At 33.9% G+C, this 26705-nt stretch overlaps 2 protein-coding genes across 3 annotated transcripts in view; one reads left to right on the top strand and one right to left on the bottom strand.

Moving 5' to 3' along the window:
* The window catches only part of LOC126777863 (uncharacterized), a 43417-nt gene extending 39226 nt beyond the window's left edge, over positions 1-4191 (top strand). For both annotated transcript variants that reach the window (XM_050501110.1, XM_050501111.1), the window contains exons 10-17: positions 125-280; positions 653-759; positions 1365-1520; positions 2190-2355; positions 2598-2737; positions 2860-3008; positions 3202-3283; positions 3814-4191. In XM_050501110.1, the coding sequence (XP_050357067.1) occupies positions 125-280; positions 653-759; positions 1365-1520; positions 2190-2355; positions 2598-2737; positions 2860-3008; positions 3202-3283; positions 3814-3816 (959 nt within the window). In that variant the 3' untranslated portion in view covers positions 3817-4191. The remainder of the gene's footprint in view (positions 1-124; positions 281-652; positions 760-1364; positions 1521-2189; positions 2356-2597; positions 2738-2859; positions 3009-3201; positions 3284-3813) is intronic.
* A 4023-nt stretch (positions 4192-8214) lies between these two features.
* LOC126777843 (uncharacterized) lies at positions 8215-24935 on the bottom strand. Its single transcript, XM_050501070.1, has 12 exons — positions 24530-24935; positions 20672-21353; positions 19383-19538; positions 18674-18791; positions 17809-17997; positions 16475-16615; positions 15771-15907; positions 15260-15399; positions 14426-14576; positions 14027-14166; positions 12742-12840; positions 8215-12324 (listed from the first exon to the last, which is right to left on the bottom strand). The coding sequence occupies exons 1-12, from the start codon at positions 24738-24740 to the stop codon at positions 11426-11428; spliced, it is 3063 nt and encodes a 1020-aa protein (XP_050357027.1). The 5' UTR covers positions 24741-24935; the 3' UTR covers positions 8215-11425.
* Positions 24936-26705: the final 1770 nt, after the last annotated feature.

Genomic DNA, 26705 nt, shown 5'->3' with positions numbered 1-26705 from the left:
CCTCGACGCGAAATGATCAGCCGATTAAAAAAATATGAAATAAATTATGCGTGAAGCTTATAGTTCTCACTCCGTTACTTCTTCAAGAGTACAAGAGGTGACCTCTTTATATTATAAATTTTAGGTGTAACTTCATCAGACAAGATAGCTCGGGAGCTGGAACTGGACTCCGAGAAGGCACGAGCTATCAAACAGCGTTTCGAGAACGGAGAGATCTTCAATGATGAGAATCAGCCTCCGAAGAACAGGGAAGTGGATGACCCGACACTGTTTAATGAAGGTAAGATAAAAAAACAGATGTGAAAAATAAATTATTTTATATGTATTACTTGCTGTGCTTACCTGGAATTCATCTGGATAGGTACCACCCACTCATCAGATATTCTACCGCAAAACAGCAGTACTCGGTATTGTTGTGTTTTTGAAGGATGAGAGAGCCAGTGTAATTACAGGCACAAGGGACATAACATCTTAGTTCCCAAGGTTGGTGGTGCATTGGTGAAGTAAGCGATGGTTAACATTTCTTACAATGCCAATGTCTATGGGCGTTGGTGACCACTTACCATCAGGTGCCCCATATGCTCGTCCGCCTTCCTATTCTATAAAAAATATATATAAAAAAGTTACAAATGTTAATTACATCATTTTACAGGTATAGCAAAGAAATCGCGATCCATTTTCCTGGAATTGGACGCGAACGCGAAACACATGGCGCCTCTGTCCCCACCAGCTCAAGAACCTCCAAAGAGAAAGGAAATCGTAAGTACCGTTTTTTATTTACATTATTTTTTTCATCATTACTCTTACAAGTTAAGTCAGTTGTTTTTCTAAATTTGGTATAGAGTTTAAATTAAAAAATATGGCCGTCACGGGAAGTTCTGTAGATGTGAAACTGATAGAAATTTATAATTGAAGTGGCGTTGGAGGAGGGGGGGCATGACGACATTACAGAGCGTTATGCCGTTTGCCGTCACGGTACGAGTCGTTCTTAACCCCAAAACGCGCTAATAACTCATTGGAAACGATTTCAAACCGCGATTTTCATCAACATCCTCTAAGATATTTATTTATTTCGGATTACATTACATGACATATAGTAACAATTACAAATTAAAGCTTACAAGTTAATAGGTCTAAGGGTAAAAGTTTCCATATTTATAGGTGACATGCAAAACAGACACTAATTACTTAAAATTAGATTTAAAATAATTTAAAAGTATAATATAAAATATACGTTGGTATTAATGTTATAACTACTAGAACAAAATATAAATAATTTTTAAAACACGGATCAGTTCTTATGAGCTAACAACAGCTAAGTTAGTCAATTCATAAAAAAATCTCAGTTTGTATATTGTTCACAGCCATTTGTACCGAAGGACGTCGTTCGTGCCGGCGACAAGTTGGAAGACGTGAAGATAGAAACTGCGGATATATCGGACCGGTTCAAGTTCTTCGAGACTTACAAGCCGGAGACCAGGCGCAAGGAGTTCCGTATGACGCCACCCAGACAGCCGCAGGTGACAGGCCCCTCACTACACACTAATCGTGGACTTGCTTCAAGTGCCTATTGATTATTGTTATTAACTTTGAACGTCATGCTAGTAAGCCTAAGATTTCGAGCGTCAGATGACGCCAACGTAGGATTTGTTATTTACACAAAAAATCTTAAAAGTGCCTTGGCACACATTTTTTTTATCGTCGAATGGCAACAATGAGGAAAGCCATTGGAAGGGCTTGATGCAACTAATTTCCCATTTATTTGTTAATCTGCCCCGAAACGTCTTTACTTAATTTAGATGTGTTTTGATGACATAATATTTTGAAGCGTGAGTTAGCGTAATTACAAACAATTCTCGGCGCATTGTAAGTTTGAGGAATGTTTTATGCCCGTGGGCTTTATGGAAAAATTTTCATGAAGGGCGTCAACATTTCCAATTTTTAATTAAACCTTAAATATATGACGTCATTATTCATCTGACATTTGTTCTAGCGATAAAAATATAACTACTTAATTGAAATGAAAATAATTTAATCTGAATGAACTTTATATCGATTTAGTAAACTTTTTATGATTAATACTAATTTTTCGAGTACAGTAATAATATGGTGCCTTGTTCAGTCAATGAGATGCGTTGCCTTGTCGCTTCGCTTGCTCTCACCACGTGTTAACCAGTCGGCCCCCCCAGCGCCCCAAGTCGCCGTCGCCCGAGCTGTACCACGAGCCCGGCGTGGTGCGCTGCGAGGAGCAGCCCGCCGACACCGGGCTGGCCGCCACCCGCCAGACCGCCTCGCGCATGATCTCTGTCTTCCGCCAGATGGAGGAGCGCCGCGACCGCCCCGACGACCAGCTCGGTCAGTACACACACGCACACACACACACACACACCGCCCGTGCCACACACGCACCGCCCGTGCCACACACGCACCGCCCGTGCCACACACCCACCACCCGTGCTACACACACGCACCACCCGTGCTACACACACGCACAACCCGTGTTACACAACCGCACACACAAACACCGCCAGTGCCAACACGCACCACCCGTGCGCTAAGTACACTCAGTATGTGTATGCATGTGTGTCGGTTCGCAGGCCCCAAGCCGCTGAAGCGCTTCACGCCGCCGCCGGCCGACGAGGCGCGCCGATCTTCGTCGTCCGAGTGCAGCGACGACGACTACGACAGCGACGACGAGCGGCCCTACGCGCGACACACGGACGAGGCGCTGCAGCAGGTGGGGGGCATGATACAGATAACTATATATATTTAGTGAACGAACGAAAATTACATAATAAAAATCTTTATTAAATGACGTAACACTTGTGTTATGAACAAAACATTTTCACAAAATTACAGGCTCAGCAGCTGGCCAGAACTAAGAGCTTCCGCGACCGCTTCGAGCACTGGTCGGAGAGCGAACGAGAAAACGAGCCTCGTCCGACCTCCGCGCTACTCGAGAGGCAGGGAGAGGAGGACGGAGACTCACAGCTAGAGACTGCTAAGAGGTACGCTTAATAAACTTACTTTACCGTTAATGGGTTAAGACATGGTTTAAAGTTCTAGTGTTATTTGCCATATTTTTGCAATTCAAATATATAAATCATCTACATAGCATTTTCACCACACAATTCACAATAAATTAAAAAATATCTTAATATATAAGTATTAGTCTTAAGTGTGAATATATTTTTATTTCAGTTTGCGCGAGAAATTCGAGAATATGAAGGTGCAAACGACGACGATCACAAAAACATTTGCACCCAAAGTTAACAGATTCGTGGTAAGTTATAATCGCTTTTAGAAAATAACAAAAAGAAAGCCGGTGTACAACTTTTATACAGCCTTCAAGCTGTCAAACTTTACTTTGAAATAATTCACTTCTATATAATATATAGCAAAACCCGACGTTAACGACGTTGTCCTCTCTGTGTATAACCAAACTTGGTAAACAATTGAACGTTATAGAATCAAATGTGCTATAGCGCCATCTAGTGACGGGCTACTAATATGGACAGCGTAAATGAAACAATACATATACATACCAACTCATTCAAATAGACATCTATTCGGTACATAACAAAATGTATTTTTATCGTAACTAATATTATAAATGTGAAAGACAGTTTTATTGTTGTTTCCACTACTCAACCGATTATCGTAAAATTTTGGTTAATTAATATGGGTGTCTGAGGTCTTATAACCATCCGAGGTCGTGGGTTCAAGCCTCGAATCAGCCAGCAAAAGAACTGTATTTATTTAAATTAAAAAAATATTGTGCAAGTTATAAATATAATTATATTTTAATTTCAGTGACCACCTAGTGAAAACGTCGAACCGCCTCAAAATTACCAAAGCATTACAATAACACCATAAATCATTTAAGAATCTTGCCACTAATTAATAGGAATCTCGACCGGATTAACGAGATCTGACTTTTATACTTTTGACTATATTTATAAAAAATATATATACTCATTTACGTATTACGTCTTCGTTTTATAATTTTTTTGAATTACTAATTCTAGCGGTAACATTTTTGTTGATTCATTAATTTATAGATAATTTTAATTTCTTTTTTTTTTATTTTAATTTTTTTTTATCTTTCAAATTTACTCATAGTTAAGGATGTCTAGTCTAAAATAATGTTAGCTAAAAAAAAATAAGTATTAATTTCATGACATGACATGACTAGGTATTACAAAAGTTTTGATAAAAAGAAAAAATATATATTTATTTACATTTGTTATATGACTGATAGTTATTGCATTTTTAAAACTGGTGCCTTAACGTGCAATGTGTTATAACCGTCTGTGTACTTTTTCGATATATTTATAATAAATATATAAAAGTTACATAGTTTATAAGGATTTTTTACAGTATATTTTCTTTTTTTGAATTTGATATTATCTAAAGCCTAAGGCGTTAGTACATAAGGCAAGTTACATAAACCTTTAAAATTTATATTTGTATAATTAACCCACTTTTTATAAGAATCTTGCCTTTTCTTGCCTTCCATTATAATTTTTTTTTTCAATGAAGAAATAAATTAATTTCACTGTACGATTAACTATCTCTTTCTAATATATGGCATGAAAATCTTTAAGTCTTGCCTTTATAAGATGGGTAGGTACATATATATTAAATAAAAAATAACATATCACAGTGCATCGGTGATTAATTCAAATATTTATTTCCTATCATATGTGCCATTGCCAAGGGCCAAAACATCGCACAATTAAAAAAGTTTTTTTTTTTTTCATTTGAAACTATTTTATGTTAACATTACAACTGTAATTACTCATTAGTCTAGAATTTTATTTATGTGACAATAATAAATATAACTTTATTGCATGTTCTTTGTAATCAAAACATTTTTATTATATTCTTAGTAAGTTTATAATTGACTGAATAACTTTTTCATATTGTTTGTACTTAAATACTGTTGTGTCGGTTTTTTTTTCTAAATATATTACAAAATCTGCGATATTTATAAGAAATAATAATAAAGAAAATTATTTAAATTTTGTGTTTCATTTTGTTTTCACTGTTTTTTACTTTTAGATATAACTCAGTCATTAGTGTACTGAGTCTTAACACGTTAACAGTCCGATGTACTCCGTAGGTGGTACACGGGCTGCGGTTCTGCCGAGTTCGTGTACCCTATGAGGCACACGAGCGCTGTGTACGGGCCTCGGACCACGGACTTAAAAAATCAAAATAGTTAGTGTTTTCTTCGTGGACTTTGTTGGCCTTTCATAATAGTATAACTTTCTAAAATTATGATTCGTGCTCCTAAAAAAGCTACTAGACCATCTGTGTATACTCCCTTCGTTGAAAAACTTACTCACTCCCATCAGGGGCGCTACTCACCAATTAACAGGCTATCATCGATTTTAATAATATCTACAAAATGTTTAATAATATGATTAACAATAAGAAAGTGTCAAACGAAGCTCTTATAATTGATATTTTTAATCACAATTTGAATCAGTTTCGTAAAAAAATATCTTTTTTTTCCTCAATAATAATGTATAAAAATAATGTATAAATTTTTAACATATTTTTCTTTATGTATAAATGTACCTCTTACTTTTGTTTGCTTTTAATCAAATAATTAATATTCAAAAATTCAAATGTATTCAGATATTTATATTTTATTCATTTTATACCAATCAAGTGATAATTTTATAATATTTTAATTGTTAATTCTTTTCTATTTGTTATAAATATTTTGATTTTTAAAATTATTATTTTTTTATCTTGTTGGTGCTGATATTATAATAAATAAATAGCTTCATGTACTTTTTCAATGCCCAGTTTTTCAGTTTTTCCGTCAATAAGCTAAACGTACTGGTGGTAGGGCTTTGTGCAAGCTCGTCTGGGTAAGTACCACCCACTCATCAGATATTCTACGGCAAAACAGCAGTACTTGTTATTGTTGTGTTCCGGATTGTAGGGTGAGTGAGCCAGTGTAATTAAAGGCACAAGGGACATAACATCTTAGTGCCCAAGGTTGGTGGTGCAATGGTGAAGTAAGCGATGGTTAACATTTCTTACAAGGCCAATAACAATGGGTGTTGGTGACCACTTACCATCAGGTGGCCATACGCTCGTCCGCCTATTCTTTAAAAAAAACATGTCTACTGGCACATTCATCCCTGAGTCCCTGGTACGCGGTAACAATTTTAATTCATTAGACCGTGTACCGCCCGATGTACATGGTCCCTCCCGATTACAACGGAGTCCTAAGCCAAGGTCCGGCCTCACAGGAGGCACCCTTAGGACGTCCGTCTCTCTTGAGCCCTGTGTGGCTCCCAACATCCGGCTGAGTTCAACTCGCCCATCCCGCCCGGTGACGCTGTAGAGGCCAGTAAGGCCAACAGTATTACACAATCCGAAAAAAAAAAAAAAAAACGATGTACACGGGTATATCCGAGGTCAACGACCTATATTTTGGTTTTTGTTTATGCATAAGTCGATTATATGAAGTGGACATCAAATAATAGCCAAGAAATATATAATCTCACATGGACAAATAGCGTGTTTCGAACCCTTTTGGGGACTGTTATTTATTATTTAATCTATAAAAAAATATTTATAAGGTTTTGCTGTCTATTTTTACTTATACAGGGTGACTGGTTGAATACTATCGATACTTAAGGACGTGATTTTTGACGATCATATATGATTAAAAAAAATACATATAACATAAATATTAATAAACTTCTAAGTAAAGTTAACCAAGAGTTATGTAATTAATTACGCGTCGTGTGGACACCCTAGCTGCGCTGTCGATACAAAACAGGTAGGTACATTTAGTTATCGCGCGGTAGTATACCTACATCCAAACGCCGCCACGTGTTAACAGGGTAGCAGGCTACCTTTGATAAACAAGCACGATCCAATCCCTCTTCATACTTTAATCCTGGCTTAGGATAGGCAAAAATACCAAGACATTTCACTCGTTTAAGCAACAAATTTGTTGACTAGGTAAATGATGTGAACTTGGGACAAAAATTAATATGAACTGTTTACCTATCTTGCTATTTCCGGCGTATTTAAAAATGGAATTATACTTATTTACAACGATTGTCAATCATTAAACTAAACTATTTACCTACATAACTACACTAACCTTAACAAATGTTCAAAGTGAGCTCCTTCTCGTGTGATACACAGTTCGGCACGTTTACGCATATTGTCTTTCACACGATTTAACACGAATGGGTCACTTTTAACACTTTCGAAAGCACTGGTGAGTACTCGCTTCTGGATTGTTCCCGAAATACTCGAGAATGTCTGCTTGTAGGGAGACAGGGTATGCCGCTCCTGCTCGTCCTTGGGCATGTGTTGGAGTACGGAACTGTCCAAAGTCTCGTAGCCTTTGATTAGCGTTTAAGATTACGCTGGCAATAGGTACTCGGCGATTGGGGAACATCTCCCGGTACAAATTGATAGCACCCGGTAAGCTATTATTCGCACGCGCATAAGCACGAACCATGTCCAGGTATTCTGCATTTGTGTATTGATAAGCCATACTTAATTATTAATGACGAATCACACACGACAGATTAGGTATACGCTTAAGATCGATCGCTAGGCGCGCGCGCGGGAAAACGGACATACGAACCTTACGGCAGCGCTCGTCCGACTAATTGGCCGCGGGGCAGGTGTTGCGGGTGTCAAGCGGTACAGTACAACACCGCGCCGCACGCGACGCCGGCGCCGCCGACGGCGCCGGGCCGGCGCCGCCCTCTTGTGTCCACACTTCATTTATTTAAATTTTTGTAAATTTGGTCAAAAATTAAGTACCTATTTTTTTACATAATTCGAATGAAAATCATGTACCGAGTATCCTCCTAAAATATTGATAGTATTCAACCAGTCACCCTGTATAAACATGCATTAATTTCCACTTAGAATTTAAACTCCTGTCGAGACATATAAAATTGTATTATGGAACAAAATGATGGGTTTAATTTACTTCAAAGCTTATTTTCTCCTGCTTACACCATTTTAAAAGGTTTTTTACCATTCATTTATTTTCAAAAAATGTGTCAAACTTACACAATTACTCCACTCCAGTCTGAGCTAAGGCCACTTATCCTTTTGAAGAGACGGCTTGCAGCATAACGTTGTAACCACAATGCTATAAATGTAGGATGGATTACAACAAATCCAAGGTAAATAGGTCACAAATAAAACGACAAACTCTATCATACTCTATTTATTATTTAAAAAAAAATATAGGAAACGTGAAACAATAAATTAACCATCTAAACTTAAACGCTTTAAGGATTAATCATAATTGTCAGCGTTTGAGAAGACTGAAATCGAATCTACATTTCTTAAAAGGGTCATTGTTTTGGATTTAATTTACAAAGGACTTGTTGTGGCAAAAATTTAAATTAAATAATGATTTGTGCTTTATTGATTTAATAGTTCCAAATTTTTACCAAATAAAATTTCTGATTGATTATAAATACTAAAGATGAACATTCATTATTTTTAATCTGTGCAATATGTTGCCTGATTAGCTCCGAAATTAAAAATTCATTCAATTAAAAAAACAGTAACTAAGTTATCAACCATAACTTAAAAATTCCTTTTTCAAATATTTTTTCTGAACTTATTTCCATTTTTAGAAACACTATTTGAATATGGTAAAAAATTTGTATAACTCCACCACTTCAATGTATAAAAATTGTTTTCAAGATATATTAAATAAATACATATATATCTTCAATATAATAATTTTGGTTACATTGTTCCCTCATTGAAATTAAGTTATACAAACATTTTAATAACTGAAGCATTCATTTTTATTGGAACAAACAGAAATTTCAAAGTATTATCTGTAAGAAATATATATTCTTAATGTGTTTTTTTTAAATAGAGGTTCTTATTTTGGGTGGTGACGAAAAAGTATTTATGAACTATTTTTTTAAATGTATGATACAATTTTGTCGATTGAAAAACTTTAACAAAATAAATTACTCCAGAATATATGAGCAAGATCACTTTTATTAAATAATGCTAATATCAAATAAATCTATTGTAATTCCATCATTACTTTTTTTTCTTCTTAATTTACAACAAAATTAATTTTTCATAACAAAATAACTACTATATTCATAATTTATTCGTTCTAAATCGATAAAATAGGCAAGTTTTTAAACAATTCAAAACTGCATAATTACAGAGTTCGTCTTTCAAGAATTTATTTAATTAGAGGCTAAAAATTTTAATAATAAAATAATGCAAAACAAATAATCATTTCAACAGTGTTGCGCTATTTGTAAACAAGCTTTATTTGTACACTAAACATTTACATTTTATCAATTTTACATATTATATTTAGGTTTTAGACATGATCATAGCTTTTTAGACTGACTGTCTTGTCTCGTGAGCTTATGAAACAATAAAGGGAACATTGAATGACTGTAAGGGTTTAGTAAAATAACCTAAAACCCAAATATGTATGTTTATAAATACACTATTGTTTTTTTTTCTTTTTTTTATCAGGTAAGTAGTAAGCTCTGCCCTTAGACCTGAGTGTTAATCATTCATTCAAACAGTCTAGACAGGACCTAAGATGTTATGTCCATTTTGCCTGTAATTACATTAAGTCACTCACGTTTAATTAGTATTATTTTTTATTTAGATTAAGTATACCTAATATTTATAAAGATCGAAAAATCGATAAAATTATATTTATGTATTGATTCAAGTAATATTCAGTTTTGACAAAATAAAACTTGTTTACAATATACAACGTTCTACATAGACTTTCTAATATTGGATATAAAGGAAATCACATATGAATGGTATAAGTTTTATATTCAATATCAATTTTAATATTAAATTTTGAATGTGTTTAACGCATACAATACATTTTAATAAGTCATTCTCCTAATAACCATTCATTAATCAAATCAAAGTTCAAAGACAATCGACAAAAATTTTGGTTTTATTATTGAATAAATTAAAAGTTAAAATAATAAACTAAAATGAGTTTTGCTAACCTTACATTAAGTTTGTCCAAAATTTAAATTACAAATAGCAATTGATTCGACAGAAATTTTATAGATAAAATGTTTTAATGATGTTTGATGTATTTTATAATAGTATTTGATGTTTTGAGTTTTTGAAAACGGCATTATTAATATAAAAAGTTCAATATAAAAATGTTCTCGTTACCTACACCATCCATATCATTTCTCTTCCGAGCTAAGATCTTAGTAATAAATCTTACAGTAAATTTCCACTCAAATTGTTGACAATTTCTACAAAAGTGTAACAATTTTTGTTAACACATTAAAATAATTCCAGAATCTTCAGCTGCAAATGCAAATTCACACAAAAGTTACCAATATCTCTTTTGTATGTATTATTATTTGTATATATTATTGTATGCAGCTTAAATTAGTAAACAGTTTTATTTTAGTTATCTAGAATCTTTAGCCCCTAACGATATAAATAGTCGAATATTCAAATATATTTCGTTTCCTAAATAAATAATTCGAACACGTAGCGTTCCATATCTCCTTAGTCGCAATAACAAGGGACGTAATAAATAATTTAATAAAAATCACAAAAAAATGTACTCTCTAACCTTAATTATTTATTAATATATCTTTTTACTCTTAGTGCAAGTTCTTTAGAAATATGTGTGAATATTAATTTTTTTTTTCATCTTAAAATTTATTTATTATATATTCGTCTTCGTTAAAACTTTTTCATCACAATCATAACGCAGTTTTAGATGAGGGTTGATGGGTTGTATTTAATACTGATATTATTATCAGTTAAAAAAGTTTGAAGTATGTCTGTGTACATTAATAACCTAGGCAATACTTCAAGAAATCCATTCGTTCTAAGCCAACTTCAAAAATGGAAATTATTATTTTATTCTTTATTAAAACAAGATATACTTTAAATTATTCTAATTTTACATCCGATGTTGAATCTAATTTTAAATAAAGTAACTTATAGTAAAAAAAATACCTAAGTACTGATTAGTAAATAAGAAAGATCTAAAACTGCGCCTTCAACCATCCATCGCTTAGCCTCTACGAGACTCTTAGTCTATTATTTACAGGGAATTATCCTATGGTACGATTTTTCTGCTCAGAGTTTTTAGAGAAATTTGGAACCTTGCGCAGTCGAAACAGAGATCAATTTTAATTATTATAAAAATAATTTTAGAAGTACGAAGTACACCAAATAATATTTTAAACAATTAAGCCCTACATTCGCGCAAATCAGACATGATTATATTTTAAAACATTGTGTATATTAACAATTTCACTGAAATATAACATCTTGTTATAATACAGGGAACGGACATTGCACGGACCGTCACAAGGTCCAAATCTTCTAACCACTCACAAAGCTCTTTGTTTTCACACAAAATCACACACTAATCCGGAGGTCGATGGATCACTTGCGGTAACTTATCACTTTGCACTTTTGAATCGGCAAAATTTTTCACATCCCTTACATCTCTATCCCTCTGCTTCTCGTATTTCCTGTCGTCTGAGCTTTTATGGTCCTTTTTATGGTCTTTATGGTCCCGGGACCTCTCAGACTTGTGGTGTGATGATTTGTGGCGGGATGATGAATGCCGTCTGTGATGATCGTGAGTTTTATCTGATGATCGTTCTGATCGATTGTCCTTATCAGTCCTGTTTTCTTTTTCAGTTCTACTCTCTGATTTTTGGTCAGATTTCTCCATTGACCTATCAGATTTCTCTGACCTACTCTCGGATTTCTCCGTTTTATTATCTTGTTTGTCTGTTCTATCGGTTCTTTCCTTATCTGTTCTTTCGAAAGACTTTTCGTTCTTGTCACTGGATTTCATTTCAGATTTATCTGACCTGCTTTCAATCTTCTCAGTTCTATCTTTATCCGGTCTATCAATTTTTTCGTTTCTATCCAATTTATCCGATTTTTCTGATTTGTTGTCCGACTTATCGACTTTGTTTTCCTTATCGGAAACCCTGATCTCTGGCTTATCAGATTTATCTGAAGATTTGTCTGATTTATCACTAATTCGAGCTTCCGGTTTCTCTGATCTATGTTTATCTGTGTCTTTGTGCCTGTGTGTATGTTTGTCAATTTTCTCATTCTTGTCAGTCTTCTCTGTCCTTTCGTGTTTATCTGCCCGTCTTTCTTTCTTTTCCTCTGTTTTATCCTTACTTTGGCCCTCTAAGCTCTTTCGATTTTCAGATATTTTTAGTGCAGACTTTTCTTTATATTTTGCACTTAACGCTCTCATTTCAATAACGCCACTCTTGTGTTTTGTTGATTTTTTGGAATCTATAAACAAAATAGAAATAATTAAGTACCTCTAGGAAACATTTACACGATTTATTGTCCTATTATATGATAATGTCCTCCTGAACGATATTGGGCAACTGTGCGTGATATATTGTACAGCTCCAGTATGTGGACACCTAAGTGCACTCTCTATTCCCAAACTCTCATAGTCCGATAGGACTGGAGTTCATCCAACGTGCTTTCCGAGGAACGGGAGTGTATACATTGCCCATTTCTAGGCTGCTACTGGGAATTTCTCGATAAAAAAGCCCAATAACATTTTACTGTCCCGACTGTGGCTTTAACCCAGGACCTCGGTATTTGCGGTCGTTAACCAGTTATTATACCAACGAAGCAGTCAAGTTTATAATAACATTACAGTTTGCACATTTTTCTATAGTCTATCGTCTCACTCACCTGAATGATTACTTGTATTCTGATCTGGCGGTGGTCTCTCTTCTGCCGGTGAAGATGCCTCTGACGATGGGTAATATTGCTTTAATCTCAGATGCCATGCTGGAAAGATAACGCAGAATGTTATTTTTTTTACGCCATAACAAAGTACTTATAAATGGCAACATTACGACAAGCTTGCACTTTGTTACTTAGACTTTTTCTGTCAAGTTAGTAGTTTACTAGCCGAGATAAAACAGTGAATATAATATGTAACAGATACAGATAGTAAGTTTAAATCTAGATAAGCAAAGTTTGTGTTTGTAATTCATCTCGTGATCGGCAGGGAAAGACATTGTGGGAAAACTTGCATGTGTCGGCTTTAATTCTAGCATATCAATGTGATATAATGAGTACGCTATAGTATATACCGAGATGGCCCAGTGGTTCGAACGCGTGAATCTTAACCGATGAATGTGGGTTCGAACCCGGGCAAGCACCTCTGAATTTTCATGTGCTTAATTTCTGTTTATAATTCATCTCGTGCTTTTCGGTGAAGGAAAACATCGTGAGGAAACCTGCATGTGTCTAATTTCATCGAAATTCTGCCACATGTGTATTCCACCAACCCGCATTGGAGCAGCGTGGTGGAATAAGCTCCAAACCTTCTCCTCAAATAGGGAGAGGAGGCCTTAGCCCAGCAGTGGGACATTTACAGGCTGTTACTACTACTATACTATAGTATATAAGCTTCAAACCGTTTCGCTAGGATAGGAGACCTAACCCCAGCAGTAACAGTATACAGTAACAGCCTGTTAATGTCCCACTGCTGGGGTTAGGTCTCCTCTCCCTTTTTATGAGGAGTAGGTTTGGAGCTTATTCCACCACGCTGCTCCAATGCGGGTTGGTAGAATACACATGTGGCATAATTTCAATGAAATTAGACACATGCAGGTTTCCTCACGATGTTTTCCTTCACCGTCAAGCACCAGATGAATTATAAGCACAAATTAAGCACATGAAAATTCAGTGGCGCTTGCCTGGGTTTGAACCCACGATCATCTGTTAAGATTCACTAGGCCATCTCGACTTTTTTTCCCATCCCCAGCAGAATTTATATTATCATTGTCTACAAAGTCTTGTTTTGTTCTAAGATCTCAAGTCTGTATGTAATATACATACATACACATAATATACAGACTTGTGATTATAAATGAGTAAAATTAATTTATTATGATTGGACATTTATATTGAAATAGAACAGCATTGGTCCTAAATTATTAAATAAAAAACAAATGTTCAAACTCACCAATAGATGTAACAGCAGATACCGTTCTGAACTGATGAATGATATTCCTCGGTAGGAAGTAAATGTCGTCCGAACACAGAGGTAGTCTTGAATATCGTACACCTTCTCGACGGAGTTGGTTTAACTTTGCTTCTTCTAACCTGTTTTTAAAATTTTAAATCATTAATAAGCCTGTAGTTTCGTTTAGTAATACTTTTTATAAATATCAGTTTATAAAAAAATTGTTCAAACAATAAAGTTCATATCAAGTTCATTCAAATAATAACAAGCTGTATAAATTATTTACAGATTTTTGATTAAGATACTGCAACATTACTGACATTTACAATTAATCAATACCATTTTTTTTATAATTCCTCACCAATAGAGATGATTTATTCAATCAAATTTCAAACTTACCAAGTGACACATTGAGAGATGGGCGGCTCGTAGAGATCCAACTGTAATAATTGCACCAATTTGTTGAAGTCTCCCGCGTGAAAAGCTACCACGTCCTTGGTTATTCTGCCACGGTCTGATTCATCGCCGCAATGAATTGCTTTAAGGACTCCTAAGGGATAAAAATGAGAAAAATCTAGTTATTCACTTTCAATATCAGAAAATTAACTATTACAAGAGTTGCTCTATATGGTTTTTGAATAATTCATACACAATTAATTAAATTTTATTTATTTTCTTAGTTTTAATTCAGATGGATGAATGTATCTAAATATTTATGGTTTTTTTGGATAATTTATATGATTACATGATTTTAATTTATCAATTATCGTAATTTATTAATTTTATTGCTTATGATAAAAAGAGCAATTGACTATATTATTATTATTTTGTGAATGCCGTGTACGCATTGAATATAATTTAGCTTAAAATTTTATAAATTCGTAATTTTAATATGTCCTGGTTGTATTTTTTGTATATCTATATAAATAAATAAATGTAAATTAATATTTTACGAAAAATCTATAATTAAAAATAAAAAGGCTTCGATAGTTTGAATTGTTTAACTTTAAAAATATATCTTATAAGCTTAGGTCTGTGTTGCATAGACTAGACGCTTATTTATACTTAAAAATCAAAAGCGTATGTCGTGTCTACATCAAGAGAAATGTAATCATTTGAATTTTTTGATTGCCATTTTGTTTTGTAGACCTAAGAACATAAAAAAAAATAACCTAGAAAGTGTTTACATTACGCTGTCATTTAGAGTGTGCGTAATGTATATGTGGTACATACCGACGGCGGCGGTGGTGATCCGGTCCAGTCCGTGTCCCACGTGGTCGGCGTGCGCGCGCGTGCGGTCCTCGAACAGGAACTCGCGCGCCTCGCTCCAACGGGGCAGATACTGCAGGTTGCGCAGCTCGTTCATGCCCGTCCTGACACACAACACACAATTCAACTTCAGTGTCATATAGAGTCAATCTCGGAAATGATACAACGGTGATGTGTCCATGTGACTGACTTCAGTCACGCAGAACATTTTCAAGAGATTAACTGACTGCACAGTGCGCGTTATATAGACAATTAGACAAGTATGTGCGTGAACACGTTGGTTACAGGTCTGATATCTCTTCGACCATATCGGATCGCCATCCTATTGGGCTATGAGAGTAGGAGAGTAGAGAGCACACATATTTGCGCACACACAGAATAATATCATAATACTTTCATAAAACTGTGGCACCGAAAATATTTCTTATAGTAAAAGAATATGTATAAATAGTACTGTGTATAGATAAATATTTACCTTCTCTTCTTGATGGGACTTTTTCCGAGTTCTGCAGTCGGTACAAGTTGTTCTCCCGGCCTGATCCATAAAATAGGACCGTCGTTGGACTCCTGAGGGTCCATATCCACCGCTGACATTGGACCCCAAGGCATTGTCTTTGAAAAAAAAATTATAGAAATATATATAAATAAAATGAAATGTTGACTGTCGCTCCATCACCTATGACACTAATATATATAAGTTCTTCTTTATGTTATAGGTACGGTACGATTTACGAACGGCCAAATGGACCTTACGGTTAGCGGTCACCACCACATTGGCGATGAAAGAAATATTAACAATTCCTTACATCGCCAATGCACCAACCTTGGTAACTTGATATTGTTGTGTTCCGGTTTGAAGGGTGAGTGAGCCAGTGTAATTACAGGCACAAGGGACATAAAATCTTAGTTCCCAAGGTTGGTGGCGCATTGGTAATGTGAGCGATGGTTGACATTTCTTACAATGCCAATGTCTAAGGGCGTTTGGTGACCACTTACCATCAGGTGGCCAATATGCTCGTCCACCTTCCTATTCTATAAAAAAAAAAAAAAAAAAACTAACACTGGAATTAAATTGATATATTTACACAAGTAGGACAATGTCTGCCGAGTTTTAGAATAATATTATAAACTTGTATTCATGCGATTATCATAGTACAAATATTGCTTGGTACCACTCACCAGGTTGAGAAAGGGGCAATCGCCCAACATACGCAGCATATCAGGGAAGTATCCCCCCACCTCCTCGTGCACGGTGCCCACCAACGAGATCTGGTGCAGGGGGCCGGAGCGGAAAGTTCCCGCTGAGTACGACTGCTGCACCTGTGAACGGTAATTGTACAGCTGTTAGTGCTTTTAAGAGTGGAATTAAAAGTCATGTTACATATGTATGATTTTCATAAAGGTGTCATAGACTTGATTCAATATTAATTTAAGCTTATGCTTATATATGTATATTTTTTAATGTTTTATTTCCACAAATCTTTAATTTATTTTAGTGTTTATTACCAGGCAGTATCACAATCCACATTTCAGGATTAAAATAATGATCGAGATATCGGTATATATGTACATACTTCCCTACTATTGTACAGTACAGTAACAGCCTGCTAATGTCCCACTGCTGGGCCAAGGCCTCCTCTCCATTTTGAGGAGAAGGTTTGGAGCTTATTTCACCATGCGGGTTGGTAGAATACACATGTGGCAGAATTTCAATGAAATTAGACACATGCAGGTTTCATCACGATGTTTTCCTTCACCGTCAAGCACGAGATGAATTATAAACACAAATTAAGCACATGAATATTCAGTGGTGCTTGCCCGGGTTTGAATCTAGGATCATCGGTTAAAATTCACGCGTTCTTACCACTGGGCCATCTCGGTTCCCTACTATTGATGTCACTATAATATATATTTATTATTAGCTTGATACTGTGTTAGCCTCGTCGAGTCCACTATAAGTCATGTCCAAGATGCATTTGCGTTAACTAATGAACTTTTAGCTATAATCATCATAACATTATTGAGAAACCTGTATTTATAATAAGTGCAGTAACAGTTATATTAAAACCCACTATCGAGATTAATGGTTGTGAACAAAACATCAGATAAAATATCCCACTATCCACACAGACCACTGCTCTAAAGTCATACATTAAGGAAAGATGATTACTTCTATAAAATTTCACTTATACTTTTAGTTTTGTAAAATTGATTAATTTATTTTCATTTAAATAGCACTCTACACTACACACACCAACTAAGGGGTATCACTCAATAGAAGGATCATATAAAGATAAATATAAATTCTCCATATTTTTTTTATTATTAAAATAGATAAAAGTAACCCATTATTATTATAATTAATATTCATTGATTTTCATGCAGGATATAGTAATTTAATTAATTAATTTAACATACCTTGTAATAAAAAACTGAAGATTCAAATTCTTTGTAAAGTATAAAATATGTATTTGTTTATGAAATTTGTCAGTAGCTAAAGAATAAGAGTTTACCTGTTGATAATATCGGCTTATAGTTGTTGTCTCAATATCAGACGCCCTAGCCAGAACACCTGCCTTTACAGTCAATGTCGGGTACTTCTCTGACAAATACTGCAACAAGCATGGGAGTCTCGCAGCCGCTCCCCGAACCACTCCGCAGACGAAGTTAGCCCAGCCTTCGCTGTTCTCTGAGAAAACGAGCTGCAACAAATATATATATATATGTAAAATAGATTGACAGAGACATATAGATAGATTGAGCCGACATGGCCCAACGGTTAAAACACCTGAATGGTTAGAATTTTCATATAATTAAATTGTGTTTGTAATTCTGTGGCCCGATACTAAAAATTGCCATTTGCCAAATAATTTAATAAATAATAAAAACCAGCTTCACAAATAATAAACACCATTAGCACCGGGCCAAAGAATTCATCTCATACTCGACGGTGAAGTGAAACATTGAAGGAAAACTTCCAAACAAAACCATGTTTCCGATGATAGCCTTACACAAATGTGTATTCACCAATCTCCTTTGGTGGTGTGGGGTGCTTTTGGGTGGTGGATGGAATTAGCTACTCTAAGGGAAAGAGGCCTTAGGCTATAAGTGGAAAATTTACAGGCAGTAAGATTAATTTTATCTTTTTTTTTAAATAGTTTAATTTCTTACAGATATAAAGTATTTGAAATTTATATGTAATAATAAGTAATTTTTCGGTGGTTCTTCTCGGTAGAATCTACATACTAAAACGGTGTTAACTTTACATTTTTAATCATATAACATGTCAGTTCAAACGTTCATATAAGAGCCCACTTAAACAAAATATATTTCGATTATTATAGAAAATATATATGACAAAAAAAAAGCACGACTCACCTTCAAAAACTCCTTAGCGAGTGTTTCCTGTTGCGGGGGACTTAACGTGTCCACATCTTGTTGGTTGAGATACACCACACTAGCGCCACCGTTTGGATGAGTCTCTACACGCATTAACCTGTACACAAAAATAATCACTTTGTAACACAATTTAAATTCTAAATAGTTTTGTATCTAATGTTAATATATTATCGATGAAAATTTACTGCTGTCCCTTTTTTAAATGCTGGAAGAACGCTTTAAGCGTTTCTCTCACGGAAACAGTGGGGGGAGGGGGTTTCGATGGAAACGATTTCATTATATTAACTTTTATAAATAAATAAGCCAGTTGGCGTGGTTAATAGATAGTTGCCTTTCACGCCGAAGGTTGTGGGTTCGATTCCCACTCAGGACAGACATTTGTGTGCATGAACATGGCTGTTTGTCCTGAGTCTGTGTGTAATTATCTATATAATTAAAAAGTATTTACAAAAAGAAAAGTAGTATAAGTAGTATATCAGTTGTCTGAATTCCATAGTACAAGCTCTGCTTAATTTGGGAACAGATGGCCGTGTGTGAATAATATCCCAGGATATTATTATTATTATTAAATAAGTATGTCGGTGAAGCAAAGCCACGAGTCTATCTCCTACGGCAAACCAGTGCAACGCCTAAAGAAGTTTTCACTTCAATAAATAATTAGTATTATTTGTAATGAATGAGTATCTACCTATGGTACTTGAGCCCCTTGAGGTCGAGGCTGTGCGCCAGCGGCCCCCACACGGGCCCCGTGCGCTCGCGCCGGCACTGCACGCCGATGGAGCAGCGCTTCACGCGCGCGCGACGCCGGCACTGCTGGCACGAGTGGCGCGACGAGTGCGACGACCTGGCCATTTTGGGAACTAATTGACTACTTGCACTCACTGATGATTATTATCCATAATCTGGGCTCTCATTATCCATAGAGCATGCGTTAGACTAGGTTAGACTAGGCTTTATTGCCATTATGAGGTAAAAGAGTAACATTTTAAATAATTCCATATTGAAAGCGTAACTTCACATTTTTCTGGCCCGTATTAGGATTTCTACCCAGGACGTTGGCATTTGCAGTGCATTAGGCTAGGTAAGATTAGGCTTTATTGCCATTGAGGTGAAAGAGCTACCATTTTAAATAATTCCTTATTGACAGCGTAACTTAACATTTTTCTGGCCCGAACTAGGATTTCTACCCAGGATATTGGCATTTGCAGCTTATAAGCTAGTCATACGGTGTTGATATTTGGGGGAAAAAAATAACTAATGAGTGAGTATGTAAGAATAAGTAATCGGTACCAGATAAGTCAAAGTCCTATCATTATTAAAGCTACATTTGTAGAAAATACTATAATATTAATAAATATTGATTAATTCAAAATAACATAAAGCCTATCAGGAGGTATAATAGACAAATAAACTACTTTGACATTAAAGGAGGTGATATCATTAGTCGAGATCTTGAATAATCTATGGAATTCTTTATGATGTTTGAAGCAATGTCGTTTTGAATATTGGCCAAGTTGGTGATTGGATGGTTATAAGTAATTTAGTGGATTAGTGTTGTATTTATATTTAATCAAGAACTGTTTGTAGTGCATAATATAGTAAAGCAAACCACATGGAATATGGATATCTAAGGTTTGTTTATATCTAAATTTTCTTCGATTGAAATAGGCAATACAATCATATATTTTAAGAAGACCATGTATTCAACATTTGTTTTCACTTAATATCATTTAATTCGTTACGGAAGGTTGTACCTGAGTCATCATTCTTAAAGAGCTCAAATTAAATCGCACAAACATATTAACAATATCAATGATTCTGGATAGAGATATAATAATATTTAAAGATGATAACCATCAAAATTTTCAATATAATCTTCAAGACAAGTCTTGAACCTGTTGTTCGATGTAGGTATTATATACTAAAAGCGCTCATAAATGTGCATCAGATTAAATATATGCGAGTCAATAGACTTACCTGTCTCTTTCCCTTTCTTTCTCTCTACTTTTTTCAATTTCACCTTCATTCTTAATGCTCTGTTCGACTTTCACCTTAATAGCATTTTGCATTTTATCCGTTTCAGTTTTAACACTTCTACCTATTGCTGGATAGAATTGTGATGATGCTTTTTCTTGTTTGATCTTCAACGGCAATTCTAAATTACCATAGCATGGTAACTGTCTCCTTGGTGTCGATTGGAACTTAATCGCTTTCAAAGACAGACTGATATGTGTGGACAAACGTCTCGAACTAGAAGATTCTAGAAGTACATTCGCTCTGGTCACTTTGGGATATTTGTATTTGAACATGGACGTTTGGAAGTATCCGTTGATTATTCTTAGTTGACGTGAAACTGAGGAATAGATCCGCTTTGTTAAGTCATCTTGGGGTATTGTATTTGATAGTTTTGTCTGCTTCAATGATGCGTTGATACCTCCAAACCAATCAACACACGGTTGTTGTATATCATTGTTTCTATTAAAGAGTAAGGAGTTCCTCATCGGTTCAGACTTTTGCAGTATGTGAAGAGTAAGTACTGCAGTGTCACCAAATCCTCCAGAATCAAACACTGGCCATATCTTGCTATACTTTGCTGGTCGAGAATTCTCTCCCCAAACACAGAGCTCCGTAGAGTCACTGCTAGGTTTGCGCTTTCTCACTGTAAAAACATAAATGTGTTGGTTACTATAACTTTTAAACATTTTTGTTAGAACTACACATTAGTAATAAAATAATTTCATTACTCATATAAATACTTTTTTGTCATTTTTTGAGATATATAAATTTGAAATTATTCAGTGTATCAATTTGGTTTTTTTTTTTGATAAATCAAATATAGAGTATAGAATTTAATTTGTACATTTTTTTGTCAGTGTTATTATTTGCATTTACATAATAAAATACAATTCTTGAATGTAGTAGTAGTAACAGCCTGTTAATGTCCCACTGCTGAGCTAAGGTCTCCTCTCCCTTTTGAGGAGAAGGTCTTGAATGGACATAGAATAATAAACAAGCTGGTTGTTATGCAGTTTTTGGGTTTTTGATATATATTTTTGGGGCAACACGCACATGTATATTTCAAGCCAATTGTACATTTATGTAAAGTTTTAAAACTTTATAAATTTTAAGATAATTTTGAATCACTTTGTATAAAAACTAGCACCTGCAAGTATCTACTAGTTTTAAAGTGTAGTGTAACCATTATGAATAATATAAAAAACTGGCAAAACTATATTATATAAGCAATATTTTTTAAATTGACAAAATTGATTTTAGGCTAAGGAGTTTATTCTAAATTTAAAAAAAAAAAAAATCAAGTACATGTTTCAGCCTGTGGGTATGTATGCATGCAAAGAGGTTCATTTATTTGATAAAAATAGCCTATATAAATTATTTGGGTTCAAGTTTGCTGCATATCAAGTTTCACGAAATTCAATTCAGTGATTAAACCGTGAAAATGTAACAGAGGGACCATTACTATAACATTTATAATATTTGTATAGATATCATATATTTTACCAAACTATAACATATATATATGTTACCAAACTATATATGCTAGAACATTATATTTATAGTGTAAATGCTATATTAAGTCTTTTTATGAAGAAATATTTGTATTTGCAGTAGAATTTTCAATGCAACAGTATTTGTTTGTTGTAATTTTATAATTCTTAACAGAAGCTGTGGTTGCATGTGGATTAAAAACTAAATATGAATGTAAAAATCTAATGATTTCCTGTACTTGAATGAATAGACAAATAAACTGGTACGCAAATGAATCATCACTACAGGAAAATCGTTCATTTTTCAATGTGTGTTCTTAATCCATTGAATTGCATTAGTCAAATCCATTAATTGATATGTTTCATCAAAAGTGTGTATCGACAGCATTACAAAATATTTATTTAGAAGTCCTATTTTGTTTCTATATCAATTGTATGACATTTTGAAACAGTGTAATTATAATAAGGAGTAAATTTATAAATACAAAGCATTATAAAGTCAATATTAATTAATACTCTGGCATTTGGTATTTATTTCTATAGATTATTGAAAACAAACAAAACCAACTTTGGCTGAATTGAAACAATTTAAATGATGGAGAATGTCGGAATAGGAAATAATGTGGATATGAGTCTAAGTCAAAATTCAATATAGATCTTTATTCAATATAGAAGCATTATCACTTGCTGATTGATTGTCAATAATCTACCACCTGTTCGGAAACACCTCAGGACCTGAGAAGAACCAGCGAAATTTTTATTTATCCCATAATTTACAATTATAAGTAAATTGTCTAGAGATGAGTTTTAGTAGAGTAGAGTAGTTAAATAGAAGATTGTTATATTGTTTATTTATTTAAACAAAAACTGTTAGTAGTGCATATTATAGCAGAGCTATTAGTGACGTACATGGAATATGTAAATTTAAGGTTTGTTAATCTTTCCTTACTCCGATTGAAATAAATAATACAATAAGATTCTGCAGATATTATTAACTTTGAATGTTAATAAATTTAATTAATTGTTAACAACCTAAATATATAGAGCTTACTTCACAATATAAATAGTATATAGCGGCATAATATATTATAGTTTGTTTTGACTGGTTTCCATATTTCATTCTTACTACATATTTCATTTACAAAATAGAGAAGAAACTCAGTTGTTCTTCTTCGATTTTTCTCAGCAGAATCTTCATTCGAGCATGGATGTTAGCTTTAAATTCAAACGAATGCATGATAATTAAAAAATACTTATAACTTCCTACTCGAATAAAGAATAAATAGATTTTTATTATAGTATGTTAAGTTAAAATAGTATTTGTACCATGCATAAGGAACAATACTCATTTTTATTGCTAATATGTCGGTATCATTTATAAGTATATATTTACAAAAAGAAGTAGAGAATAAGTAGTATATCAGTCTGGTTTCAATGGTACAAGCTCAGCATAGTTCGGGATCAAATGACGTGTGTGAATAATGTCCCAGGATATTATATTATAATCATATATTTATTTAGACAAGTTATGTATAAACAATATAAGACATAAATTTAAGTTAAATTAATGTTTTCATCTGATTCTAATTCATTTATATATAGTATAATGTAATTTTTAATGAAGTTGTTTGTTTATTATTATTACTATATAATATAGGGCATTATTATATTATTTACTATATAATATTAAATACAAGCAGGTATCTAATATATTTTTTTGTAGTCCTGCAAGTTTGATCTTTTGCAAGTCTTGTTTATATTTACAAATGTATTATAACCAATTAACAGACTAATCATATTGAGTAGGGTCATGTATAGTATGATGTAGATTTAAATATAATATTTGGCAATTCAATCATACAAATATTATAATTTCAAATAAATCACTAATGTTTTTTTTTCTAAATTTGTGTGTTGTTTTAAATACAAGTGATATGAAAAATAACAATTAAACTTTTTCATGTTCTTGCTAAATGATAAATGTAATGGAATTTTTTTATAATAATAAGTAGAAAGTAGATTGCAGTACTAAGCAAGGTCAACCCTGATGCAAGAATTGAAGCCCCATAGCAACAAAGTGGAACATTAGCACATCAATTGTTGTAAATTAACAAACAAAATGAAATGTGAATAATGAAGAAAATACAATTAATGTGGTCGAAATGTTTATAAACAGTAATGACCTCCATTGTAGTGATGTAACTTGAAAAATGATAGGTTAATCGTTTTCCCCCCAAAATAATACAGATATAGTATAGCACTAGAGCATGTAAATAAAAAAATAGAGGCAGAAATTTTGAAGGGTATAAAGGTGTTAGAGTCTCCTTACCATTGAAATCGCTAGTTGATGCGTGTTTCAAATTAGTTGGCACACTTGGATCGTATCCCAATTTCGAAAGTTTTCGGTAGTCATGACTCACTCGACGACGCTTGATGCCTTCACCGGCGTCCGTCTCGCTGCATGAACTGTAGCAATCGTCCACGGTATCACGATTTTCACTAACTTTTACCTGGGATTCTACAGAATCATTCGACGCCATTGTTTTACGGCAAAAAGTGAAACGTCGACTAAATAACCACGAATCGTCAATGAAACATTAAATATATAGATTAAGTCAATTCTACTGACACGACAACATTAGAAATGACATTGTGAGATTAGAAACACATTGATATTTAATAAAAAACAACTTGAGACGCCATTTACTTTGCTGCCTCGCACTTTTTTTGTTGGGTTCCTTTTTGTGTCTGTTTTGTTACCTAGATAATAGTGGCAACGATCCGATATTATAGAGCCAAAAATATCTTTTTATTCAATAGAACAGCGACAATATGATATAATATTTTTGACAAGAAATATTAATATTTTGATTTTTAAATATTTAAATTTTTGCATATTTCAAATTAAAAAAATATTATGCCACCTAGCGAGCGTTTTGAATAACTTTAATTTGTACTCTATGACTTTTATGATAGTGTGCTCATATATACGTTAGATGTCGCTTATAGAAATATAATTAAAAACATTTTTGTAAAACATTGATACATAGTTGTAGAAGTTATATATTGAAATAGATAAAGTAACAACTAAATCCATGTATGAATCGCGAAAAAAATTTTTGCTTATATATAAAATTTAGCATTGAGTCAATTTAAGTACTGCTTGCTTACTACAATAAGTATTACTATTTTGCAACTGTTCTTGCATTAGCAGAACATTCTCATGCAAAGTCCACAGTTAAAAAAACCAATAGACTAAAAATAAATTACTGTCCTTGGTATAAGGCATATATATTTAATTATCTTAAAATGATGTATTTTCTAATCTAATTATGTACTTATATAAAAAATAAAGTTGTGTTTGTTTGTATATTATATGTATTTTTAATATAATATATACAGCGGGTTCAAATCTTGAGCTCTATACCTCATCTCTTTAGTCTTTCATACATTAATTTTCAGCTCAACTGCTGCTTCTTTTTGTAAATCGTCAGCTTTATCGGCATGTCAATTCAACAGGGACTGGACAGACAAAGATATGCTACGTAGTAAAGGTGTTAAAGGTAGTCAGACCTCACTCAATAACGCATTTAGGGACAGTATTGACAAGCGAAATAACGCCATCCAGCACGACAAGGAAAAGCAGAGGAGACAGCAGGTAGCCTTGACGCATACCCGAGTGCACTGGTATGTTATGGGACAGAAGGGTCGTGCTTAAGCCCAAGGCCTGCGCTTAAGCACGACCCTTCCTAAATGATTCTTTTGATTATTTTTTACTGGTGGTAGAGCTTTGTGCAAGCTCGTCTGGGTAGGTACCACCCACTCATCGGATATCGGATTAGTTCCCAAAGTTTGTGGCGCATTGGTGATGTAAGCGATGGTTAACATTTTTTACAATGCCAATGTCTATGGGCATTGGTGACCACTTACCATCAGGTGGCCCATATGCCTTCCTATACTATAAAAAAAAAACTTTTTTAAATTTTAAAATAGCATACCGATAGTTCAAGGCTTTGTGTTCATGATATCGTAATATTGTACCTTTCTTTTAACTGCTATGTGACGAAATAATGCTAGTTAGACAATTGTCAATTTATTTTGATTTGAATTCACGGACTCATTTTACTTGTGCCTTTAGATACATTTGCTCATTCAGCCTTCAAACATAACAATAGTACGTAAGTATTGCTGTTTGGCGGTAGAATCCCCATATCCCAATACCCAATCGGTATTACAGAAAGCCCTACCACTAAATAAAGTAATTAGAACTTGTTCTGCAGTTATCGTGGATGGCCTAGTATTTATAGCCTATTATAAAGCTCAGACGATTGAGTTGGTACGCGGTTGCAAGTAATATGTATTTTTATTTAATTGTTGCAAATATTATCCGAATTTTTACACTTAACGTTTATTTAATAGTGATGTGATGATGCCCGATTTTTAAAGATTTAATCTCTGTTTACCGATAAAAAAACCGGGCAAGTGCGAGTTTGTCTCGTGCACTG

This window comes from Nymphalis io, chromosome 24 (assembly GCF_905147045.1).
Source record: "Nymphalis io chromosome 24, ilAglIoxx1.1, whole genome shotgun sequence".
Lineage (NCBI taxonomy): Eukaryota > Metazoa > Arthropoda > Insecta > Lepidoptera > Nymphalidae > Nymphalis > Nymphalis io.
The sequence above is the reverse complement of the archived record's forward strand: the minus strand, read 5'-3'. Positions and strand labels throughout refer to the sequence as shown.